Source organism: Littorina saxatilis, linkage group LG13 (assembly GCF_037325665.1).
Source record: "Littorina saxatilis isolate snail1 linkage group LG13, US_GU_Lsax_2.0, whole genome shotgun sequence".
NCBI classification, from domain to species: Eukaryota; Metazoa; Mollusca; class Gastropoda; order Littorinimorpha; family Littorinidae; genus Littorina; species Littorina saxatilis.
In genome coordinates, this window is record NC_090257.1 from 23,182,222 (window position 1) to 23,207,905 (window position 25,684).

General features: G+C 42.8%; 1 protein-coding gene across 1 annotated transcript; it reads left to right on the forward strand.

Annotated features, from left to right (window-relative positions):
• Positions 1-799: 799 nt before the first annotated feature.
• On the forward strand, positions 800-15,002 carry LOC138945307 (uncharacterized). The gene is made up of 5 exons (XM_070316724.1): positions 800-899; positions 3,964-4,212; positions 5,166-5,367; positions 7,137-7,440; positions 13,663-15,002. The coding sequence occupies exons 2-5, from the start codon at positions 4,027-4,029 to the stop codon at positions 14,945-14,947; spliced, it is 1,977 nt and encodes a 658-aa protein (XP_070172825.1). The 5' UTR covers positions 800-899; positions 3,964-4,026; the 3' UTR covers positions 14,948-15,002.
• Positions 15,003-25,684: the final 10,682 nt, after the last annotated feature.

Here is a 25,684-nt window from a genome sequence, read left to right on the forward strand (position 1 = left end):
ACAATATATTTAAAAATAAAAGTTTTTATTTTTGGGTAGTGTCACTTCCAATATTTTGGTTTTTGTTTGCTGAGAACATGTGCTTTGCCTAAAAATATTGACCAATCAAATTCATGTCACTATGCTGACAGCCACGCCCACACAATCACAGCAACAGTTTGACACTGGGTATTGGAGCATTGTCCACGTTTTTTTTTTTTTAAACGAACGAAATGCACGGTATTCGAGAGAAGTTTTGCCCTCGGCATTTCCCAAATAAGGATATCCTACTATGCTGGATTACTACAATGAATTTTCTAACGGCTACCCTTGCTTCGTCCTTCTTGATCGAAGGAGGGTGTATTTTTGATATTTATAGGGAATAGACTTGAGCAGCATTTTAATGGTCAAATGTCTATTTATGTATAAACATGTAGACAAAGACCTTTAAAACCTCAAGTTAATTGGGCGAATTGGGGGATGGTGTAGTTTCTTGCGATTTTGACGGATCTGAAGAATCTGGGTAATCAACTGTAAATCTGGACGCACACGAGATGATTTGCTCTAAAACGCACCTCAAGTATGGTAATTAAACAAAGCGGGTGAATTCACTTCACTCAGGGCGCTGCTTCTCTCTGTCACGGTGTGTGTCTGCCCGTTTGTATATGTATGGCTGTGTGTGTGTGTGTGTGTGTGTGTGCGTGCCGTGTGTGTGTGCCATCAGTCATGGCTTCTCTGAGTTTAAGGGAGCTAATAAAAACTTTTTCAGACCACACTTTATCGGGAGTTACCTCGCTTGTAATTTTTCCGCACTCCAACACAAAAGAGTGTGCAACTTCCTGCTGCTTGGATGGTTAGGTCATTTTTGCGTCGTTCGTTTTTTGACGAGATTGCTGACACAAAACAAATGTGCCTGATCGGTGAGTAGATTGAACGGAGTTTGTTTCAGCAAAAAACATAGAGTAGTTGTATAGTATCTTGAATTTGACAAATGTGTGTTCGATCGTCATCATAATTATTGCCGCGCGGAATTCCATATTGAGATCAAAATAATAATAATATGGTACCAATAATGTAGTTGATACTGCCTTTGAATCTTACGAAGAGATTTTCTTTTACTTCGTAGCTGATCTCAGCATTGTTGTAGGTCATTGGCTGTAAGTAAAGAGGTAAAGAGGTTATCACTGATATCAGCTTCACTGTCATTCATAATGAAACTGTGTCTCTAGGGCAGATCGCGAAAAGCAGTCGCTTGCCAACCATACCAACCACATGCAGCTACAGAGAGGACGTCAGCTGGCTTTGTTTATCTCACACAAACTTAAGACTGACTATTCCCCTAACCCTCCAAAGTGCTGCTGATCGAACTCTTGACCATGTATTCCCCCTTGGATTCCAGTTTGTGATGAGAAATTGTATTTTGAGTTTGAAATTAGCTTCAACGCAAAATAGTTATTTTCTTATTCAAGAGACATAACTGCTCGGTGCGTTTTCCAATACATCGAATTTGGAGTAAAATCGATCGAATTACATCATAATTCTGCTTCAGTTGCAAGATCTTGACATACTTTTCTCCCTCAAGATAAGTGTACCGCTTGAAATTGGTGGAGAAACATTCAGTCTGAATTAGTTAATTTTGGCTGACGCCTGGCTGACGTCCTCCGGATAGCTGCATGTATACCAACCCACCCGTGTTTTCAATTTCATAGACCACTATCCAATTTATCTTTTACTCTAGGGACCTTGGGCCCAGCAACCAGTGATCATAGTTTCCATGTACATGTATAGGGATTACCTCAGTAATACTAATAGTAAAAGAAGAAGAAAAAGAACTATGGTATTGGTAATGGTAACGCTGGTTTAATAAATTACTCTGTCAGTGTAAAAACCTGAAAGTCAGTGTTATTGGTTCTAATTTACTTTGAAACCCCCCCCCCCCAAAAAAAAAAAAACCAACAACCAAAAACCAAAAAACAAACCACATCTACTATAACTATATCCAGCTTCAAAGCGAAGTTTTTGACATGTCTGTGAGAAGTCATGCCTGATTCATGCTACATGCACCCTTATATAAATTTGTGTTTTGTCGGATTTTCAACGAAGTCGATGCTTCAATTTCAATGCAAGGAAGGTAACTCTTGTTACTCTTTAGCACAATAATATTGATGACGTCATACACACATACACAGATGGATACATACACACGCACGCACATGGATAACTTTCATCATTGCGAGTAGAAACATGTAAATGGCAAGTAGAAATGTTAATCTACTCGCCAAATGCGAGTAAAGTTGCTAAAACAAATGGTTGGTTTGGCGAGTAAAATTTGGTCTCTGGCTAGTAAATTATGAGAAGTACTAGCCAATGACCAATGCCCCATTTTGTGGACTTTCAGCGCTGTGCACATTTGCGCCAGCAAGTTTTTGTGAGTTGTGTATAGATCTAGCATTCAGATGTTTTTGGAATGAATTTGGAACTGACACTGACAGTGTCAACAGACTAAGGCCAAAAAGAAAAATATGTCTGTTTCCGGTAACCCGACCGACCCTATTTTTAAGCGCCGACCCTAAAGTTTTTTGTGTGCTTTTCGCACACACACAAAAAAAACACCCAAAAAACGGGAGGTAATCGGTCGATGAGACTTCACAATCAAAGAGACTTACCTCCCGTTTCCGTCGTCACGCGAAAAAAACATGGCGGTCAATGACGCCGGGAATCCCTCTGAAAACGTAAGAGAAAAAAAAACGACCGACCGACCCTATTTTTTTCGGCGATGTTACCGGAAACAGACATATTATTCTTTTTGGCCTAAATTAATTCAGCAAACAAGTTCCTACTGTGAACAGTCTCAGCTTAGCCAGGCTGTCGAGTTTTGGAATGTGTTCAAGTGAAAGGATGCTCACATTCTGTGTAATTTATAAAATGAAAAGTTTGGATGGATGTTAGTTGGTTGATATGAATAATGATACATAGTTCACACAGGGCAATTACAGCTTGTTCATGTTGTTATACACATGATTTAACCAACTCTTTCGGTTACAACTGACAGGGTTCGTACAGGTCATGGAAAACCTGGAAAGTCATGGAATTTGATTTTTAATTTTCCAGGCCTGGAAAGTCATGGAATTTCAATTCAACTTGAAAGTCGCTTGTTCATTTCAATGCTTGTTATTCTCTCAGGTGCCAGGAGAAAAGGTTCCGTACAACTCTCGCTTACTCTATTACACATGTCGTATGCATTGAGCGATTACTTCCCTTTGGTTATTTGATATCTTAACATCGCTCTGCCTCATTCTGTTTGACATTCTAAAAATAAGAAAGAAAAAAATTAACCTTTAGCACGCCAGCAGCTATTTTCGTCGCCCAGCCATTTCCCCCCACCCCCTTTGCCAGCCAGCAGCAGCACAAGGCTTGTTCGTATGACCAACTTCTCGTTCGTATTTGCATACGAGAATAACGGTATTTTTAACGGCACTTGAGCCAAAGCGAGGCTCACTTCCTTCCGTTATCTCGTCGTGTCATCTGCGCTGCATTTGAGTCAGTTTCGTCGAAGTTTTCCGCTTTTGTTTTTGCATCGATAAAGTACTTTAGCGCTTCGACAAGCAAGATGGAGGATGATGAGTTTGAAACTTTCTTTCGAGTTGTTTCTTGACAACAAAAAGTATGCGGAATTGGAATGAATTACCAAGGAAGATCTTCGCAATGAACTGTGTATCGCGGTGAAAAAAATGACAGTTCTTCAAGTCACAGTGACGGTTACGAAACGGAATTTACGAAAGTGCAGATGAATACAAACAGTGGCTGGTCTGGCAGTGACAAGACGTAAAAAGTTTGCGTGTTCGGAAATGGCGACCTGTGGATCTAGTTATGGAAAATGTTATTGAGGCTCATGGAAAGTCATGGAAAAGTCATGGAATTTTGTTTCTAAAAACCAGTGGGGACCCTGAACTGAACCCTTGCTTATCCATGTATTTTTTTCAGAAATTATCAGTTGAACTTGAACGACACAGAGTGGTGCAGGCACAGGTAGAGACCATACTCAACATGGCGGACAGGACTCCGTCTGACCGCAAGGGGCGGTACGTGACTCGCTACGACGGCAACTACTACATCAGTAACTGTCCATGCGCGCGTCAGGGTCGCAGCACAGAGTGTCGATGCGGCGAAGACCAGGCCGACCTAGACTGGGTGTGGGACTCAGACTCAACAACCTCTGACACACGACTACAGGTAAGACCAAAAAAAATATAATGAACATTAATTAATGGCCGCTCTCGTCAGAGCTTGCGGCGATGTACAATAGCAAAATGAACGCCCACACACACACACATAAATGATAAAATCCAATTAATACAGTGAAATAAAACAACTATCTCAGAGTCCAACACTTATCCAAAAATAAATAATGCCTTAAACAAACCCCCAAAACATTGAGTAACGACCTATACATAAATGAAATAAATGACTTGATATGATAAACCCCGTTTTAAGACCCTCCCCCAAATTTGAGACTTTTAGATTTGCTGTTGACACCACCTCTGTAAATGTATCCCCATTTTAAGACACACTAGTTTTAAACTTACAGGGGGGGGGGGGGGGGGGGGGATTAGTCAAGAATTTAATTAAGCTTTGCACACATTTTGTGAAGGAAACAAAAACTGGTTGATGGAATAACTGGCCAGTGGGCAAGACCTTGTCTTTCTTACGTGACAGTTCAAACTAAAACTAAAAGGTTGCGGCTATGAACATAAAAAAAAGGAGGGTCTTTAAGAAAAAAAGTCTTATATTGGGGGGTCTTGAAAGGGGGGGTTCCACAGTCGTGACAAACAGGGTATGTGTGAGTGTGTTTAAGTGTGGCTGAAAGCAATAGTCTCTTGAGTGTCATCACATTCTGATTTGTTCCTGCTTACAGCTCGTGTGTGTGAGCGCGCGCATGTGTTTGTGTGAGCGCGCGCATGTGTTTGTGTGAGCGCGTGCATGTGTTTGTGTGAGCGTGCGCGCGCTTGTGTGTATGTGTGTGTGTGTGTGTGCTTGTTCACAATCATGTCAATGTAATATTGTTTACAATTACAGGCTTTTTATTTTGATTACGACAAATGTAGTTTTTGTGAAATATTCTTCTTTTTAATGTTGTAAAATCCCAAACACTGCTTATGCAATTAAACCATCCATCTTGCTTACAGCATGAAGGGAAAGAGGTCATTTTCCATCCAAGCTACAGCAGCGGCACGGCAGCCATCCGGGGAACGGAGGTCTTGGGGGACGGGCAGCACTTCTGGGAGATCAAGATGACCACGCCTGTGTACGGCACGGACATGATGATTGGCGTCGGCACCAGGGATACCAAGCTGGACCATGTGCAGAACAAGTTCACCAGCTTGCTGGGTAAGGTTTTGACTTTTGTCCCTTTTTTGCTAGACCGGCACGGTTGGCCTAGTGATAAGGCGTCCGCCCCGTGATCGGGGGGTCGTGGGTTCGAACCCCGGCCGATTCATACCTAAGACTTTAAAATTGGCAATCTAGTGGCTGCTCCGCCTGGTGTCTGGCATTATGGGGTTAGTGCTAGGACTGGTTAGTCCTGTGTCAGAATAATGTGAGTGGGTGAGACATGAAGCCTGTGCTGTGACTTCTGTCTTGTGTGTGGCGCACTTTATATGTCAAAGCAGCACCGCCCTGATATGGCCCTTCGTGGTCGGCTGGGCGTTAAGCAAACAAACAAACAAATCCCTTTTTTGCTGTCTTACCCAGGGGAGTTAAGCATGGATGGCTTGTATATGTTTAGGTGGCATGTAAACAGCGAGTGCCTCCTACCACGAGGTACACGGTATGCACGAGTGGTGACTACACGCATGTAACGCAGAAACTGACGACTAAATTTAGACATGCTCCGGAGGTCGTCTAAATGGTTTACACGCCGACTACAGCGAACAGAATGTCCATTTTCATGGTTTTACGCTATCGAAGTTGACGAGTTTTGTGCTGCAATTGTTGTTTTTTTTAGACAGAACCCAATCGTTGAAAGTGCTGGACGAAAAAGGGAAGCTTTGTGAGATTCACTTCCCTCGTCATTTTATTTTTGAACCAACGCCAATACGATTAGCGATCTAAGAAATCTAAAATTTGTTTCAGCGCAAAGTAGCACTGACTCATGTTTCACTGGTGCCGTCTTGACTTTCAGCTTTACGCGACAGGCACCCTCTTGCTTGTGTCATCTTTTGCGCTTCTATTTCTCTATGCTCTCCGTCTCTGAATAGTCGAACTCAGCGCGCGACGAAGCGGGAGGATGTTATCGAATGACCCTAGCGCATGCGCAAAGGAAGGAATTCCTAGTTATAAAAATAGATTGACTGGTGATCTTGCTTTACACGGCAACTTGCTAGTCTGCAGTCAAGTTGTGATCCGTGCATACCGATTGAGTGCCTGCGGTAGGTGGCTCTTTGCAAGTCATGACTTCGTTGTACACGCAGGCATGGGAATTCCAAAATAGAAAAAAAACTCTGAAAATAGGCTGAGGTACAGGGGCAGAGCCGGAAGGAAAACGAATTTTAGCATTTTAGACCAATATTTTGATAGTTCTTGTGTAATCAAATAATGGATAGATCATAGAGAGACAATAGTATACATATAATTTAATTTTTTTTTAAATTTTGCCACGGACAATTTTGTATTTTCGCTGAAACGTAATTTCCTTTTCGCGGAAATCCGCGATTTCGCGGACAATTCCCATGCCTGACACGGTATGTACTTAACACGTCACCCGTGCATAAATCCCCAGCTTCTTCTCCATTCCCCCTCATTCACCTCCACTTCTCTCTTGCATACATGTTCAATCCCATTTCAAACCTTTTACGACTTTCATAAAATCTGGAGAGGGGGTAAAGTTGCAGAGGTTATGAACCAAAAATCGGAGGGTCTTAAAAGGGAGGGAGTCTTAAATTGGGGGGGTCTTAAGAGGGGGGGGGGGGGGATCCATCCTAGTCAAGGTTGGACTGTTCTATGATAAAAAAAACCTTGGCCTAACGACCATTTAGAAAATCTTCACGCGTCTTGCGGTGTCACGCAGTGCGCTGAAACAGAGAGTCTGCTATCTCTTCCTCCCCTCTCCCAACCCAGCTTCGAAATGGTCCATAGACTACCCTGTATCTTCCTCACAGGTCAAGACGAGGAGAGCTGGGGGCTGTCCTACCAAGGCACCATCTATCACAACCGATCCTGGGAACCGTATGCACAGCATCGCATCGGTCAGGGCACGGTGATCGGGCTTCATCTTGACACCTGGCACGGCACGCTAGCCTACTACCTCAACGGTCAGCCGCAGGGGGTGGCCTTCGACGGCCTGCGGCAGAAGGAGGTATTCCCCGTCATCAGCTCGACAGCGGCCCGCAGCGGCATGAAGGTCATCACCACCAAGTTCTTCCCCACTTCCCTCCAGTTCATGTGCGCTCAGAAATTACGCAGGTATGTTTAACTCATTCGACATTGTCTCCCAGGTACGGATATATCATATAGCTCTATCTGACCAGGTACGGATATTTCCGTACACACATAGTCCCTACATTGCATCTGCTCTCATTCGCATTCTGCTCAGACTGTTAGCTTCAGTCGCTTCCTGTAACGTCGATCTAACGCCTGCATTCCAGCATGTTGATACACAGTTCTACACAGTTTCTACAATTCTAAGTGACCTGCTGTAGCACAGCTGGTCTCGGCAAAAAACCCACCTGGTCAACATAGGTAGTGTACAACGTGTTTAAACAGTATTTTATTCAAATACAACTTTACAAAGCCATGGGATGTATGTTTTAATAAAGAAGCACAAGATAAACTTATGAATGTGCTCTTAGAGACAAAATAATAAATTGGCGGACGATATTGTAAATTCATAATTCAAACCAATCAAAACAACAATAATAAGAATAGCGAAAACAACACTAGTACTTCAACAACGATAACAGCAGAGAAGCACAAAAAATGGAGTTTTAGATTTAAAGAGAGAAAAAGAGAGAGAGAGAGAAAGAGAGAGTGCATCCACTATGCAGGTATGTCTGTGTGTGATGGTCTTGCTTGGCTTGTGTGTGTATGTTTGCGCCTTACTAAATATTCATGTAACTCTTTTGAATGCCAGCTTCGCATTAGTGTACTTTGGTTTTTAATTGTGTGTGTGTGTTTTTTTGGGTTGATTTGGGAGGTTGGTTGGTGGGTAGTTTTTTTTCTTTCTTATTTGGTTGAAAGCAGGGGGGGGGGGGGGGGGGGGAGTGGGGGTGTCTCTTCTTTTTTTTTGTCGAAGCTCGGTCACCAGTCATCAATAAAGTTACCTGCTCACGTCACGTAGTTGTGTAGAAAAGGGAATCGGGTAGACCAAAAAGTTAAGCAACCGTGATATGACATGTGAAACGCAGTACTTAAAAATTCATTACAATTTATTGAAGTGCTAGATTAACTTTATTCAATTTTAAAGTAATCAGGAATTGTCCTTTGTTACTTACAGCTGAAACACACATATTTTTATATTTTTACACACATACAGTAAACCCTGTCTCTAACGGACACCCTTGGGGAATGGTAATAGTGTCCCTATTAGACAGGTGTCCCTTCTTCACAGGTGGAGGGGCCGGGGCAATATTTTACAAAGAGCACGTAAAATGAACAAGACACTTTTTGTCAGTCCTGTAGTATGTATTTATTGGATTGAAAATGTGAGTTAACAAATGATACATGTAGCAAACAACAACAACAACAACAACAACCCCCCCCCCCCCCCCCCCACCTACCCCGTTCCCTACACACAATGTCAGACATGGAACTGGTCCGATTTTTATCGGAATTCCGATATTTTCCTTAGCTCACAGACCATTCTTGAGATCGATGCAAATTCGTTGAGAAAAAAGGGGGGAGGGGGGTGGTGGTATAAACCGTTCAGCTGAAGCTGTCTGCGTCTGAAGTCAGTGCATTCGCACCCCAGCACTCGCATGAACCCATAGGTGGTGGTATGAACCGTTCAGCTGAAGCTGTCTGCGTCTGAAGTCAGTGCATTCGCACCCCAGCACTCGCGTGAACCCATAGCAGTATCATGGGTCGCGTTTGATTGGCTGTCGATCTCCGACGATTATCGCCGGGGCTTAATTATTCACCGATGGCAAGGCAAGGCAAGTTTTATTCCGGGTTTTTTTGATTGGCTGCCGATCACCAAACGCGGAAGGTGAAAAAGGTAGCATCATGGCGTCTGGATTCCGTATTGTTTTGTCGGCTGTGGAAGCTCTTACGATCGACGACCAAAGTTTTGCTATCAGGAGAGACCCCAAAATGGCCTTTATAATTCTAACATTCATTTTCCGTCAGGGGGGCTTCGCCCCCCTGAACCCCCTACCGGGGCGTTGCCCCTGGACCCCACCAAGCGGCCCCTGGACCCCGGCTTACTTTCCTACTTTTTGAACATTTACTGGTCTCATGTCTGAATGTGCATTCAAACTTACGCGAGTCGGACGTCACAAAGCTAAAAATAGCTGACTCTTCATCAGTCATTCAACGGGAAATTCCGCAGTGTGTCTCGACCAAATTGGGTCAGCTCTTGTTTCATTCAGTTTTTCTAGTCTCAGCATAAATGCATGGAACAGAAATTTAGCTGTGTTAACTATTGTTTCCTTCGAACGATTGCTTACAAAGAGAGAGAGATCGAGAGAGAGATTAGTAGGAGGGGGGAAGGGGGGAGTGGTAAATGATAAATGGTTGCATCAGTTTTCTTAGTGGTCCACTGACAGGCAGATTCTTCGATCTTGCAGTACAAAACCACTCCCATACCACGTTGTTCAGGTCTTCATATTGCGTTTTCCGACGTTTCACAGTTTTTTGGTCGATTCGCGCACCTGACTCCCACTCCTTCATCACGTCTTCTTTTTCCGATTTGATCCTCGCGATCTGTGTTTTACCACATCCCATCTCCTTCGCCACATCTCGGCATGATTGGCCGCTATCTAGTTTTTTCAAGGCAGCGACACGCTGCTCTAAAGTCAACGCTTTTCTTTTTCCTGCTGGAGATTCCATTTTCAAACACAGTAGTCTACTGTTGCTTTTGGTTGTGACTGTATCCACAATGCGGAAAAGCGAAAGTGAGCGAAAGTGAGCGAAGCGAAAGTGAGTGAGCGAAAGTGGGTCTCCATCTAAACAAGCCACTGATTGGTCAGAAAAGGGACAGGACAACCAATCAACAACCATTTGTGCTACGGCTACCGAGCACTGACTGCATAACAGTCGAGTTTTCGAAGTTGTGTTTTTATGTACGTTGTGTCCGTTTGTGACAGTGTTTACATTTCCTACGGTCCGAAAAATCGTGTCCGCGTCCGTAAGTGGCAGGTGTCCGCCCGTCAAAGGTTAGTTATTGTTGAAATTGTAATCGTGCCATGATAAACTGTCCGTATGTAGCAGGTGGCCGTTACAACAAGGGTCCGTTAGACTCAGGTTTTACTGTATAATTATTATTTGAAATTTTCTTTTCTTTTTCATGCTTACTTTTGAATGCCGTGTCTCCGTACCGTTTGTATTGTTGCCTTGTCATCTTCATGTAATTTATGCGTAAGTGTATATGAGAGTGTGCTTGAGTTGTTAATGCGAAAGAAAATGTACAGTACTCCTCGGATAAGATGACCCCCGTTGGGACCAAAAAAAATTGTGATCTTATCCGAGGGACACGTTAACCAATCCTCGGATAAGATCAATTTTAGTAGAAAAAATTGATCTTATCCGAGGAGATCAGAGTTTAGTTTGAGGCCCCATAAAAGACTTCCCGCCAATTGAAAGTCAATGACGTGATAATGGGCAGATCCAGAGAGAGACACACACTGACATACATACTGACACTGACACAGAGACCATCGGCTGCATTAGAGAGAGAGAGAGAGAGAGAGAGAGAGAGAGAGAGAGAGAGAGAGAGAGAGAGAGAGAGAGAGAGAGAGAGAGAGAGAGAGAGAGAGAGAGAGAGAGAGAGAGAGAGAGAGAGAGAGAGAGAGCGAGAAAGAGAGAGAGAGAGAGAGAGAGAGAGAGAGAGAGAGTGAGGTGAGGTGAGGTAAGACAGACAGACAGACATAGAAAGAGAAGAGAGACACAGACAAACTGATCATGACAGACAGAGATAAAGAGAGGAGACGGAGAGAGAGACAGAGTTAACAAGTCGCGTAAGGCGAAATTACTACATTTAGTCAAGCTGTGGAACTCACAGAATAAAACTGAACGCACTGCATTTTTTCACAATGACCGTAGTCCGCCGCTAGTGCATAACGGAGTGAAACTGACGAGCCTGTTCAGCGCGGTAGTGGTTTCGCTGTGCTGCATAGCATGCTTTTCTGTACCTCTCTTCGTTTTAACTTTCTGAGCGTGTTTTTAATCCAAACATATCATATCTATATGTTTTTGGAATCAGGAACCGACAAGGAATAAGATGAAATTGTTTTTAAATCGATTTCGGAAATTTAATTTTGATCATAATTTTTATATTTTTAATTTTCAGAGCTTGTTTTTAATCCAACTATAACATCTTTATATGTTTTTGGAATCAGGAAATGATGTAGAATAAAATGAACGTAAATTTGGATCGTTTTATATGAAAAAAGAATTTATTACAATTTTCAGATTTTAATGACCAAAGTCATTAATAAATTTTTAAGCCACCAAGCTGAAATGCAATACCAAAGTCCGGCCTTCGTCGAAGATTGCTTTACAAAAATTTCAATCAATTTTATTAAAAAAATTGAGGGTGTGACAGTGCCGCCTCAACTTTTACAAAAAGCCGGATATGACGTCATCAAAAGTATTTATCGAAAAAAAGAAAAAAATTTCCGGGGATATCATTCCCAGGAACTCTCATGTCAAATTTCATAAAGATCGGTCAAGTAGTTTGGTCTGAATCGCTCTACACACGCACAGACACACACACACACACACACACACACACACACACACACACACATACATACACCACGACCCTCGTCTCGATTCCCCCTCTATGTTAAAATATTTAGTCAAAACTTGACTAAATGTAAAAAGAGAGAGAGAGAGAGAGAGAGAGAGAGAGAGAGAGAGAGAGAGAGAGAGAGAGAGAGAGAGAGAGAGAGAGAGAGAGAGAGAGAGAGAGAGAGAGAGAGAGAGAGAGAGAGAGAGAGAGAGAGAGATTGGAGGCTGAGAGAGAGAAAGAGACATGATAGAAGAGAGAGAGATGGCCAGACTGGGGGCAAAGATAGAGAGAAAGAGAGAGAGGAGAGGGGTCGGAGACTGAGAGTGACAGACAGACAGACAGACAGAAACAGAGACCATGAGAGAAGAGAGAGAGAGAGGGGGAACGAAAGAGAGAGAGAAAGAGAGAGAGAGAGCTTCCAAATATCTCAAATCTTGAACAATGTCTTTTATTTTGGCCTAAAATTGGCACTACTCAAATATCGCTTATGACATGCATTACAACATGAGGTCAATTCTAGCCTTATGCCTCTGCAGAAGGGGAGCGGGCACACTGCAGTTACATCTGTCATCATCCACGGGTCTCACTCTGTCAAAGTGGTTTCCGTTGGCAATTTGATTGGTTCAGCGACTTTTTTGGCGGGAACTATTTTCCAAGTTTTATTTGCGAAAGATTTCCTCATCCTTCTCTTTGGGGTAAAATAATCGGGCCAAATAATCTGATGACGTTTACATTTGTGCGTCACTTCTCTTTTGACGTCATTATGGAGAAAAAAACTCTGTCAAGGCCACAGGAGCTTGTATCCAACCACCGGTCGATAATTATTTACTCCTTATTCCATTTATTTACTCCTTATTCATACAGTCTACTAGTACTATTTACTACTTATTATTTATTTACTAATAAATAGTAGTAGTAAGGGTAAGCATGCAGCAGTAAATAATAAGCATGCAGGAGTAAATAATTATCGACCGGTGGTTGGATACAAGCTCCTGTGGTCAAGGCCGCATTATTGGGAGATTTTTTTCCGTTTCAGTTTCGCTTGATCTTAAGCGGTGGTCTTCTGCATTTAGAGACCAGAACGGGGGTCACGTAAAAAGAGGTGTTCCCATATCCGAGGTCACGGTAAGCGAGGTTTTCTTAGTCATACAAAGAAGGCTTTAGGTCGGGACCAACACCCTGATTGATGTTATCAGAGGTGTGACCTTAAACGGTAGTGACGTTAACCCGGGAGTACTGTATGAGTGCGCCTGTGGTGAGATATGTGTGCGCGCGTTATAAATTCTCGTATTATTATTATTTAACTCACCTGAGTCGGTATGGTCGGTCGGCCGGGGGGTACACTTTAATGGGACATATGACGAAGGCGAGTCGTACAAGCGTTTGCTTTTCTTTTTATTGTAACAAGTTGTTGATCTACTTCTTTGTTGTAATCTGTGAGTCTTAGTACTGAGCAGTGTCCGTCCATATGACAAGGGCGTTACACAATACATAATGGGACATGACGAAGACGAGTCGTACAAGCATTTGCTTTTCTTTTTATTGTGACAAGTTGTATCTGATCTACTTCTTTGTTGTAATCTGTAAGTCTTAGTACCGAGCAGTGTCCGTCCGTATGACCAGTCAGACAGACACGGGGGTTACACTGTAATAGGAAATGACGAAGGCGAGTCATATAAGCATTACTTTTCTTGTAACAGTATTGTAATAAGTTGTATCCCCTTGTTTGTGTTCAGAATTGTGGGTCACCAAGAGCACGTTGCGGATGCAGTGTCCCTGCCCCCCGGGCTGTCCGCCAACCTGCGCAAACAGCTGGACTGGCTGCTGCGCCCTCACCGCCTCCCCTTCCCTGATCGCTCGCCCATGAAGCGCTTCGGCCCCGGCCTCCATCAGTGCCAGTGCCAGCGAGTGTCCTGCAACAACTGCCTGTCCATGGGATCCCCCTTCCCTCGCCAGTTCCTCGCCTCCGACTTCTCCATGGAGAGGAGGATTGTTGCGCATCACAGCTCGCCCAGGAGTCAGCGGGTCGTCAACGCCCCCGGGCCGTCCAGTTCCAATCGTACGACCGCTTACGATGCTTTCGCGGGAGTGGAGGATGAGGAGGGAGGTGGCAGCGGTGATGAGTCAGGTCCTTCCAGAGCGCTGGACCACAGTAGGGTGTCTTCTGAGCTGACGCCTCCGAGGGCTACGGCTGAAGAGACTGATGATTTGTGTGGCGAAGAGACACCCAGGACTTTGACGGGTTCTCTCCATCAAGGCAGCAGGTGTGTGGATCCTGCCCAAGAGGCAGATCAGTCCAGAAACCGTCGTAGCAAGAAGAGAAAACTGTCTGGCAAGTCCTCGGCTGGTCCTAGTCAAAGAGCGAGATCAACCAGTCCATCCGCCACAAAAACCAGTTCTTCTGCAGCGGGTATCGGCAGTGAACCCAGACAGCCATTTCCACATGAGGATGATGGCTATGGGGAAGACATGTACACAATGCTGCTAAAGTCAAGCGGCGACCATGACCCTCGAGACAACAGCAACGACTCGCTCTCCCTCCCGCTCCCCACGGATGACGCCGACTACTCCGTCATCCTGCCTGTCGCCCCTCTTCTGCGGGACATTGACGACTACTCTCTGGCTCACCTTCCCATTGAGTACTCGCTCTCACTGCCCTTGGTGGCGGGTGTGGGGGTGGGACAGAGGCTGGGCGCTGGACCCAAGCTGAAACAACCCAGTGAACACCAGGGGGAGGAATGTTCCGACTCGGAATCATCGGAGGACGAGGCCAACTTCTTGCGAGCTGTCGGGCTGGTGGACCTTGCCAGGAAACGTAAGCGGGAGGACGCCGGCAATGCGGAGGTGTCCACTTCTGGGACTGTTTGCGCTCCCCACGCTTCTGGTGTAGCTTCTGATCGAGCTCAGCCTCATAGTCATATCAGTGAAGCGAAGAGAAAAGGTACGTCAGCAAAGTCGGAGAGCGTCGATCAAGAAGAGCCTGAGGAAGCACCTGCAAAAAGAAAGCGTGTTTATAAATAGTTTAAGAGTTGTCTTTGATTTTTACATATTTTGTGTCTTTTTAGGGGGGGGGGGGGGGGGGTAGGTAGGGGTAGGTAGGTAGGTAGTGAGTGTGGCTTCTGATCGTGCTCAACCTCACACCAGCGAGGAAAAACGAAAGGTACGCTAGCAAAGGCAGAGTGCACCGGTAAAGACGGGCCTGATCAAGAAGAGTCTGAGAAAGTACCAGCAAAAAGAAAGCGTGTTGCAAAATAGCTAGAGTTGTCTTTGATTTTACATGTTTTGTAGATATACATATATATATATATGTGTGTTGATGTTTTTTTTATATCTTGGGTTGTCTTTCATTTTCGATTGTGTCTTTTTATGTGTGTGTGTGTGGGGGGGGGGGGGGGGATGTTTATTGATAGTTGGAGTTGTCTTTGATTTTACACTTTAAACCAAAAAATTTATAACTGGGGTTGTCTTTGATTTTAGATTTTGTGTGTCTTTTTTTATGTGTGTGTGTGTGTGTGGGGGGGGGTGTAGTGAGTGAAGATGTATTAGCGGAAGATGATGTGTGGGAGAGGCTTGAGTCTTCCGTAATGTGTATGAACTGTGCGTTCCGTGTTTGCATTGTTATTAGTTATTTTGTTTTGATGGGAGGGGAGTGGAGTCCATTTCTGAATTTGGAGGGACGAGGCATCGAGAATCTGAATTCATGTGGGTTGTATTGTATTTTTTTACCTTGTGCTTGGTAACTAACAATTATGTCAGCGATTAGTAATGCTCTTGATCAGTGTAAAATAATGTGAAAAAGACTCTGACGCGATAGTATTCTCAACCAATGTATTTCACTGATTTTATCCGTGTATGTCAACATGATATTCCTGTACATAAACTTTATATGCCTGTCTGCCATAACTGTTCTATGTTCTTTTACCACAGTACAAAATTTCTTACGTACAAGATGTAGGAAATGTGCATGGACATATAATATATATGCAGTTGAATGCATACAACTTGTAAAATGTAACATACAAGCAAAAGTAAATGTGTATGATGTCTGAAAATGTTAATATCTTTTATTAGAGTAGCTACATGAGACTACTTTGAATGTGTGACGCTGGACACTTGATGTTAATTTCTGAATCTGTATCATGAATTGTAAACCAGTGAAAGCTTATTAATTGTGGAATTGTGTGTAAACATGACAGTAGATACACGGCAACCAAATTCATGACCGCCCGGGCCAAAAACTCAAACCCCCCTTTTAAGACCCCCCCCCCCCCCCCCCTTTTTACGACCGAATTTTCAAGGTTTTTCCAAAGTCGTAAACAGGGGGTTCTACTGTATGTATTCAATAGCTAAATTCTCTCTCTCTCTCTCTCTCTCTCTCTCTCTCTCTCTCTCTCTCTCTCTCTCTCTCTCTCTCTCTCTCTCTCTCTCTCTCTCTCTCTCTCTCTCTCTCTCTCTCTCTTTTCAGTGCTCTTTGTAAAATATTGCCCTGGCCCCTCCACCTGTGAAGAAAGGACACCTGTCTAATAGGGACACCATTACCATACCCCAAGGGTGTCCTTTAGAGACAGGTTTTACTGTAAGTGCATGTATTCGTACATTTTTTGCTCTCCACTGAACAAAAGTAATATAGTCTTGGTCAGTTTACCCTTCAGTTTTTGAGTCACTTGAGAAAAAGTGACTATGTAATCGGTCAGTGTTAGTCTGTCCGGCCGGCCGTCCGTAGACACCACCTTAACGTTGGACTTTTCTCGGAAACTATCAAAGCGATCGGGCTCATATTTTGTTTAGTCGTGACCTCCAATGACCTCTACACTTTAACGATGGTTTCGTTGACCTTTGACCTTTTTCAAGGTCACAGGTCAGCGTCAAAGGAAAAATTAGACATTTTATATCTTTGACAAAGTTCATCGGATGTGATTGAAACTTTGTAGGATTATTCTTTACATCAAAGTATTTACATCTGTAGCCTTTTACGAACGTTATCAGAAAAACAAGGGAGATAACTAGCCTTTTCTGTTCGGCAACACACAACTTAACGTTGGGCTTTTCTCGGAAACTATAAAAGTGACCGGGCTCAAATTTTATGTGAACGTGACTCCCAGTGACCTCTACACTTTGACGTCTGCTTTGGTGACCTTTGACCTTTTTCAAGGTCACAGGTATGCTTCAGGTATGCATTGTGTTGTGAATAGCAATTTCTTCCTGTCCATCTGATGCCTCATATAATATTCAGAACTGCGAAAGTGACTCGATCGAGCGTTTGCTCTTCTTGTTTTTATTATTTTTTTTATAGAATCATGAAGAGATATGCGGACTCATAACTTGACTGTTTTGTGTTTTTATCCATCATTATTTGTGGTGTTTTGATGCTTTGAAATGATCTTTGTTGACATAATGATATAATGACAGTTTGTGTGTTACTAGTTCTTTGCAGAGTAGCAATTTCAGAGCCCCTCATTATTATTATTATTATTATTATGAACATTTGTGCGCCTAATCTAAATATAGCCCTAGGCGCTTACAAAATATAAAATACATAGTGAACATTATACGAAACACAAATCGACAAGGACTCATACACTCACAGACAGGCGCACAGCGAGAACGCGACGCACTCACTCATACCAACTACAGGCACATGCATTCTAGACGGAAAAACAGTCGTAAATAAATAAATAAAGTATTGGATACATAAAGTTTGTTGAGAGAAGAAGAATGGAGCTGGAAAGGGAAGAAGAAGGAGAAAGAAAGAGACAGATCAAGGACCAGCAGGAGAGGGTGATGTGTGGTCATTAACGGACTAGTGAGGGAAGAGGTGTGTTTTGAGTGAGGTTTTGAATGATTGCATAGATGTGGAGTGCCTGAGTGAATGCGGGAGTTGGTTCCAGATGGATGGGGCCTGGTAGGAGAAGGTGCGCTGGCCATATGTTTTGGTGCGTGCTGATGGTATCCTAAAAAGGCGGGTGTCTGCGGAGGATCTTAGGGAGCGAGAGGGGGAGTAGACATCAAGAAGGTCAGAAAGATAGCTAGGGGACGATAGATCAAAGTTTCTGAAGCAGAGTGTGGAGATCTTGAACTGAATCCTCTGTTGAACAGGCAGCCAGTGTAGGGTTTGAAGAAGAGGGGTGATGTGGTCATGCTTGGAAGAACGAAAGATGAGGCGGGCGGCATGATTCTGAACACGCTGAAGCTTTTCGATGATGTAGTTGGGAGAGCCAGATAGAATGGAATTGCAATAATCGAGTCGGGATAGGACAAAGGCGCAGAGCAGAGTTGCCATTCTTCAGATGGTGAACTTGGGAGTTATGTATGGGTGGCATGTAAAGTACACGCCGTGTACAGCGAATTCATGACTTGCAAGTTGCCGCCTACCGCAGATGCTCAGTCAGTATGCACGGATGACGACTTGACGGCCAACTTTCAAGTTGCCGTGGAAAGCAAGGTCACCAGTCAATCTATTTTTGTAACGAGGAATTCCTTCCTTTGCGCATTCGCGAGGGTCATTCAATAACATATTCCTCCAGCTTCCTCGCGCGACGAGTTCGACTATTCGCTGTATACACGCTGCCTAAACGTTTAGTCGCCACTCATACATAAGTTCCCTGGTATCCAGTACTACAGTGGAACCACTTTTTGTAAGACCTCAAAGGTCGTTTGGAAAGTTTATGCCTTTTCATTAGATTGATAATGAGATTCGTATTTCTTTTGGACCCTTGCAACTACATTTTTGATGTATGTGAGCGTTTTCATTCACTAGACTTAATGCTGTACTTTTGAAAGAGCACATCCCTTTGGGCATAACTTGTGTTGCTCTGACTGAACCTATTTGATGGCATTGAATCATGCACTGATTTAAAATGATGATTTTTGTGTCTGTATGCATCTTACTGTAAACGTGTGGTTGATGAATTAAACAACAAGAAAGGTATGTTATTGGAACGATTATTTATGGACAAAACAAACATTTTTGTACCTAGTTTGATTCTGAATTTTGGAACGATGGCAGTCTTATTTGTTTTTGGATTTGAGGTAGATGAAAGTCAGATCTGCTATTTACCTTATCGGTATTCCAAGCTCTCACATATTTCAATGCATGTTGGCCGGCTATCTTGTGAGAGCTGAAAAGGCCGAAGATCGTAGTTCTCACGACTTGAAGCATAACAAAGAGTATGTCTTGCGGATATCTGGTGAGAGCTGCTCAGATACCGAAAAGGTCCATTGTAGTGGGTGGCAGATACTGATGATAATGTTGTTTTACTTTTACGCCCTCACGGTGAAACCATTAGGGGCATGTTCCCGGGTGTTTTGTATCTGTATCTGTAAGCTACGCTGCACTTGTGGGACAAGTCATCCAGATGTCTGGCATTGATGCAGCGGAGTGGGGGGTGCGCAGCAGGTTCTTTATCGTCGTCTGGCTACTGCCAGCGCCGACTTGAAGCTCTCGGTCGATGCCGAGGTTACAATTACTTCATCTAATTGGTTCCAGGCCACTACAGTCTTTGGAAAAAACGAATGTCTGTATTGCTCAGTGTTACAGCGGTGAAGTATCTGCTATTGTTCCTGATGTAGTTGTATACTGGATTTGAGGTGCTATAGTCTCTGGAAGATTGACGTGGACGAATGAGGCGTCCTGGTTTTTGAGGGATCAGGAACTTGTCAGGCGGGATTGCCGGCACCAGCCCCTCAACCACTTTGTAGAGGGAGGTTAGACGCAGGTGTTCGCGACGTTCTTGGAGGGTTGGTAGTTGAAGCTTGTGTAGGAGCCCAGTGACGAAGCCAGGAGTCGTGGTTCTGTAGTCACCAGAGATGAAGCGGGATGCGTTCCGCTGTATGCGCTCCAATCTCTCGACGTCCTGCTTAAGGTATGGGTCCCAGAGGTGTTACCACAACTTTCGATGAGATGCGCCGGTGTATGCGTGATTAGGTGTAATCAGCCACCTGCACTTTTGGCAGAATGACCGAGGTCTTTAACGGGCCACTGTGGTGATATTATGATGGTGGGGCAGGGATACCGTCTCTGAGTCTGGATATAAAGTTGACCCGTGTCAGTTCCGGCCTGGATTCAGTCAAACCCTTGACCCTAGGCAGATAATGCACAGAGGCAGATATTGAAGCAAAAATGCCACCTAGTGTTTGTGTTGGCATCAACTGCTGCATGTTTGCAGTGGTTGGCCTTTACTTTACACAGTACAATGTACTTTGTGTTTTGAAAGCACAGTGGTAACTGGCGAGAAAGGACGTACGTACCTGGGACCAGCAAAACGTGTCGATACATTGCAGGTGGCATGTCAAGACAGACCTATTCCCATGAAAGCGGTGTGTGGCTGCCTAAATAGCGGGGTAAAAACGGTCATGCACTTAAAAGCCCACTCATGCAAAAAAACACAAGTGTACATGGGAGTTTCAGCCCATGAACGCAGAAGAAGAAGAAAGACACACCTGTACATTCGAGTCAAGATGAAAGAAGATATTAAGCGATTAAGGCAGCTGCCATCTTTTGGATCGGCTGCTTAATTATTGCAAGAACCGCTGATAATGATATCTTGTAATCATGCAACAGTTATTGAATTGAAGAGCGCTCTGAGCTAGAGCTGTTATTATCATGTCTGTGTTGGCGTGGTTCTTTTTGTTGACAAGGCATAAGCATTGTTTTGTGAGGTTCGTTCACACAGTGTTGTAGTTTGAGAAAAGTCCTTCCACATATGTTTTTTAATTTTGCACACTTCTTTTGTAGGCGTCACAAACACGAACCCCCTGCGGGTTAGGGGGAAGAATTTACCCGATGCTCCCCAGTATGTCGTAAGAGGCGACTAACGGATTCTGTTTCTCCTTTTAACCCTTGTTAAGTGTTTCTTGTATAGAATATAGTCAATGTTTGTCAAGATTTTAGTCAAGCAGTATGTAAGAAATGTTAAGTCCTTTGTACTGGAAACTTGCATTCTCCCAGTAAGGTCATATTACCCAATATTGACGGACTGTGTGATGATATCTTCTGCTATGGTCTGTTGAGACAGTGATATCAAAATCGAGACCGGAGGTCGAGATTTTGATATCACTGTCGAAACAGACCAATAGCATAAGATATCATCACACAATCTATCCAGACATGGCCTGACCCAACAGATCTGAGGACCAAAATGTGGGGAGCACTGGAGGACCTGGAAAGAACGTCCATGTTCATGGCATCCTCCAGATTCCGAGTCTGACACAACCGTCGTACGAAGAAGAAGAAGAAGAAGATCACACAGTCAGTCAATGTTAGATATATTGCTAATTCTCGGGACATTTTGTATTTACTGTAAAGAAATTACAAAAGTATTTGTCTCAGTTTTGGCTGTTCCATATCCCTCCCTCTGATTATTATTTCTTTTTGTTCACTCTTTTTTTGTACTTTTCAGTATTTAAAAATGTCTTTTCTTTCAAAAAGTCTTTAGTCACTTGCTCAACCAAATTCTGGGATCATTACATTGTCATATATATTTGTTTATTTTTAGATTTAGGTGTTTTTGTTTTTGAAGTGGGGAAGCAATAAAGAGGTCGTCGATATCAAAACTGATATCGACGGAAATGTCATCGATATCACTTTTACAATGAGCTCAGTTTTGCCCAATTGACCAATGGAAATCCACGTAACATATGAAATAGCAATATATATAAAAATTGTACTACGTTGCAAGCCCCTGGAGCAATTTTTTGATTAGTGCTTTTGTGAACAAGAAACAATTAACAAGTGGCTCTATCCCATCCCCCCCCCCCTTTCCCCGTCGCTATATAACCTTGAACGGTTGAAAACGATGTTAAACACCAAATAAAGAAAGAAACAAACAAACACGGACCCCAGGGAGAGTACTTTTCCTAAAATGCATCACGTCTGAACTGATAACTTGTAATTGATAGCTCTTCTAGGAGTTGCAGTAGTCAGTTAAACCTCCCTCGCCCTTGCCCCTCCCCCTCTTTTTCTGTCTCTCTCTCTCTCTCCCTTTCTGTATCAGTCTCTGAGTCTCCCTTTGGTTCTCCCGCCCCTCTCTCTATCTCCTCTCGGCCTCTTTCAGTTACATTTCCTCTGGATTAATGTCCTTTTGCCCTGAATCCAAGTCAGATGATTTTGCTGTGTGAAATTTGACGTACATATGATTGTACCACTTTTTACCAGCTGTGTCTTTGCCAGAATCAAAAAACCAAGAAAGGTAGGTTGTTGGAATGTTTGTTATTGACAAATAAATTGTTTTGTTTTTTGATTCTGAATTTTGGAACGTTGGCAGTCTCTTCGTTTGTGGATTTTTTCTATCTCTTTGCCATTTTCAGTGTCAGCTTTGAATGTACTGTAGCTTCATGTTCACTGTGTGAGTGTATGTTTAAAAATGCAGCTGTACCCCAGGGCTTCTTGTACAAAATACTGAATATTGTACAAGTACGTATGTTGAATGCTCAGATGAATGAATGAACGAGAGTTAAGCTTTTATTAAAGTTTAAGCCGCTTGTTATTGTCTTTCCAGTATTTAAACTAAGTGTGAAAACAGTCATCCGCCAGTTTGAAGATAAAATTGTATATGCGTAGCAGTACTGTTAGTTACAGTGGAATTCCCCTTTTATCCCCCCGCGGGTTAGGGGGAAGAATGTACCCGATGCTCCCAAGCATGTCGTAAGAGGCGACTAACGGATTCTGTTTCTCCTTTTACCCTTGTTAAGTGTTTCCTGTATAGAATATAGTCAATGTTTGTAAAGATTTTAGTCAAGCAGTATGTAAGAAATGTTAAGTCCTTTGTACTGGAAACTTGCATTCTCCCAGTAAGGTCATATATTGTACTACGTTGCAAGCCCCTGGAGCAAATTTTTGATTAGTGCTTTTGTGAACAAGAAACAATTGACAAGTGGCTCTATCCCATCTCCCCCCTTTCCCCGTCACGATATAACCTTCGTGGTTGAAAACGACGTTAAACACCAAATAAATAAATAAAGAAACAGACATGACGAGCAGAAGATCTAAAAAAAAAAAAGGGGGGGGGGGGGGTGTCTTAAATTGGGGGGTCTTTAAAGGGGGTTTCACTGTACTAACTTGAGATACAATTTCTAGTCACTGTGCAGCCCCCCACTGCAGAAAATAAGATTGATGCTAAATCCGTCTCGCATGACCTTATGGGTTCTTGAGATAAGAAACAACAATTAGCTAACACATGTGCATGTCTGACCAGAATAATGTGACTGGGTGAGACATGAAGCCTGTGCTGCGACTTCTGTCTTGTGTGTGGCGCACATTATATGTCAAAGCAGCACCGCCCTGATATGGCCCTTCGTGGTCGGCTGGGCGTTAAGCAAACAAACAAACAAACAAACAAATGTCTGACCACTGTTAAATGTTGGTTGCAAAAGCCACAGAATGTATGCAAGTAGTAAAAAAATACATGTACTAGTATATCAGTACTATACAATTGTTAATGATACTTACAGTTACAGATTAAATCATCAATCACAGTTTATCCTATGGTTTTATAATGTACACTTCAGATATGACATTGCACATTTTCTGAATTAGTGGCAACGCATGAGAAAACTGGATAATTATGTTGTAATCTTTTGACAAATGATGGGTTTTTTGTTGTTGTTTTTTTTAGATACATTTTTAAGTCATGAACAAGGCAAACGATACTTAGTAAGATTTTACTTTGTCTTTCTGACTTGGGAATTTGTAAGATTCTCAATGCACAAGCTAGGACCCAGGAGTGGGATTAGAAGATGTTTGGAAGTTTGGGTTTGTATGGGTTGTGTACGGGTGATTACTATCGGATAATATGATGCATGCTTTCCTGCATGACATGATAGGCCAATGACTAGCGAGGGGTGACGTGTCTCCAAACATTGTCCTTGCCTTCATGTATTTTTTATTGCAGTTTTACAGGCGTCCAGAAAGTTGGGAAGTTGCAAATTAAATATGTTAACGATGGCACTCGTCAAGGTTTAGGTTTGGATTGTTATCATTGTATTTAATCTTTGGCTGTTTAGAAAAGTGCCACTTTTGACAGCCATAAAAACAGGCGTTTTAAATGCGGATTTTATGCATTGATAATTAATCTTGTGGTTACTATTATGTTTGATTGGTTTCCAAGCTTGTCATTTTGATGAGCTTTGAGCCATTCTTGTACAATAATAGCAAACATAGCATTTTAACAGTAAAGAACAAAACCAGAGGGTCAGGTATTCACATAGTTCCGATTTTGTTTGGATTGTTGTGTGACAAACAAGCAATAAAAACAAAGTGTAAGTTTGGTGCCAAAATGTCGGCAAGGTTTTCAGTGATTTGGAATTGAAGTACATGTACATGTAAGTTTTGCCCACTTAATGTAGTCCTTGTGAAGCCTACATTTTCAATGGGAACCATGCCCTGTGTATGGTAACTAAACCCCCCGCGGGTTAGGGGGAAGGATTTACCCCTCCCTGGTCCCCCCGCGGGTTAGGGGGAAGAATTTACCCGATGCTCCCCAGCATGTCGTAAGAGGCGACTAACGGATTCTGTTTCTCCTTTTACCCTTGTTAAGTGTTTCTTGTATAGAATATAGTCAATTTTTGTAAAGATTTTAGTCAAGCAGTATGTAAGAAATGTTAAGTCCTTTGTACTGGAAACTTGCATTCTCCCAGTAAGGTAATATATTGTACTACGTTGCAAGCCCCTGGAGCAAATTTTTGATTAGTGCTTTTGTGAACAAGAAACAATTGACAAGTGGCTCTATCCCTTCTCCCCCCCTTTCCCCGTCGCGATGTAACCTTCGTGGTTGAAAACGACGTTAAACACCAAATAAAGAAAGAAAAGTAAGTTTGGTGCCAAAATGTCGGCAAGGTTTTCAGTGATTTGGAATTGAAGTACATGTACATGTAAGTTTTGCCCACTTCGAATGTAGTCCTTGTGAAGCCCACATTTTCAATAGGAACCATGCCCTGTTTATGGTAACTAAGATACCATGAATGTTCTACAGTGAGGATTGAAAGGACAGTTATAGTTTTATAAAAAGGCTTTTGGAGAATATTGACGAAGAAGCCAACGACAGTTGAAAATAGAAGTCGTCTGTTTTAGATGTTGAACGTCGCATTTCGATTTTCCTTTTTCAGCAAGATTAGGAATGCAGTTGTTTGTAAAACTTTATGCAATGTGCGACTGTTAGGGGAAAATTTACAAAGAAATCAACGAGTTTTAAAAATAGAACTCGCCTGCTGTAAATTCTGAACGTCGCATTTCGATGTCCCCTTTTCAGCAAGGAATGCAGTTGTTTTTAAAACTGTATTAATATCAACGAGAGTTGGAAATAGAACTCGTCTCTTGTAAATGTTCAAGGTCACGTCACGTTCAGATTTTGCTTTTTCAGCAAGATTAGGAATGCATTTCTGTTTGTAAAACTTTATTAAATGTGTGACTGGCGGAGCAGCAACAAGTGGACTGTGGTGATCTTGATGTACTTATTTTACAAATAAATATTAACTGACATTTGGGAAGGTTTGTGTTGTTGGTGTTCTGGGTTCCTGGTGCAGTGTGGTGTGATAGGGGTAGAGAAGTATACATGTATGTCGTCGCCCAAAGATGAAAGTATTTGCTGTTCCCGAAAACCGCCAACAGATACCTGTATATCGTTTTTTTGCCTCTCTCTTTCTCTCTCTCTCTGCCCGTTCTCTTTCTCTCTCTCTCTCTTTCTCTCTCTCTCTCTCTCTCTCTCTCTCTCTCTCTCTCTCTCTCTCTCTCTCTCTCTGAGTCTCATTCTTTTTCTTTTCTTT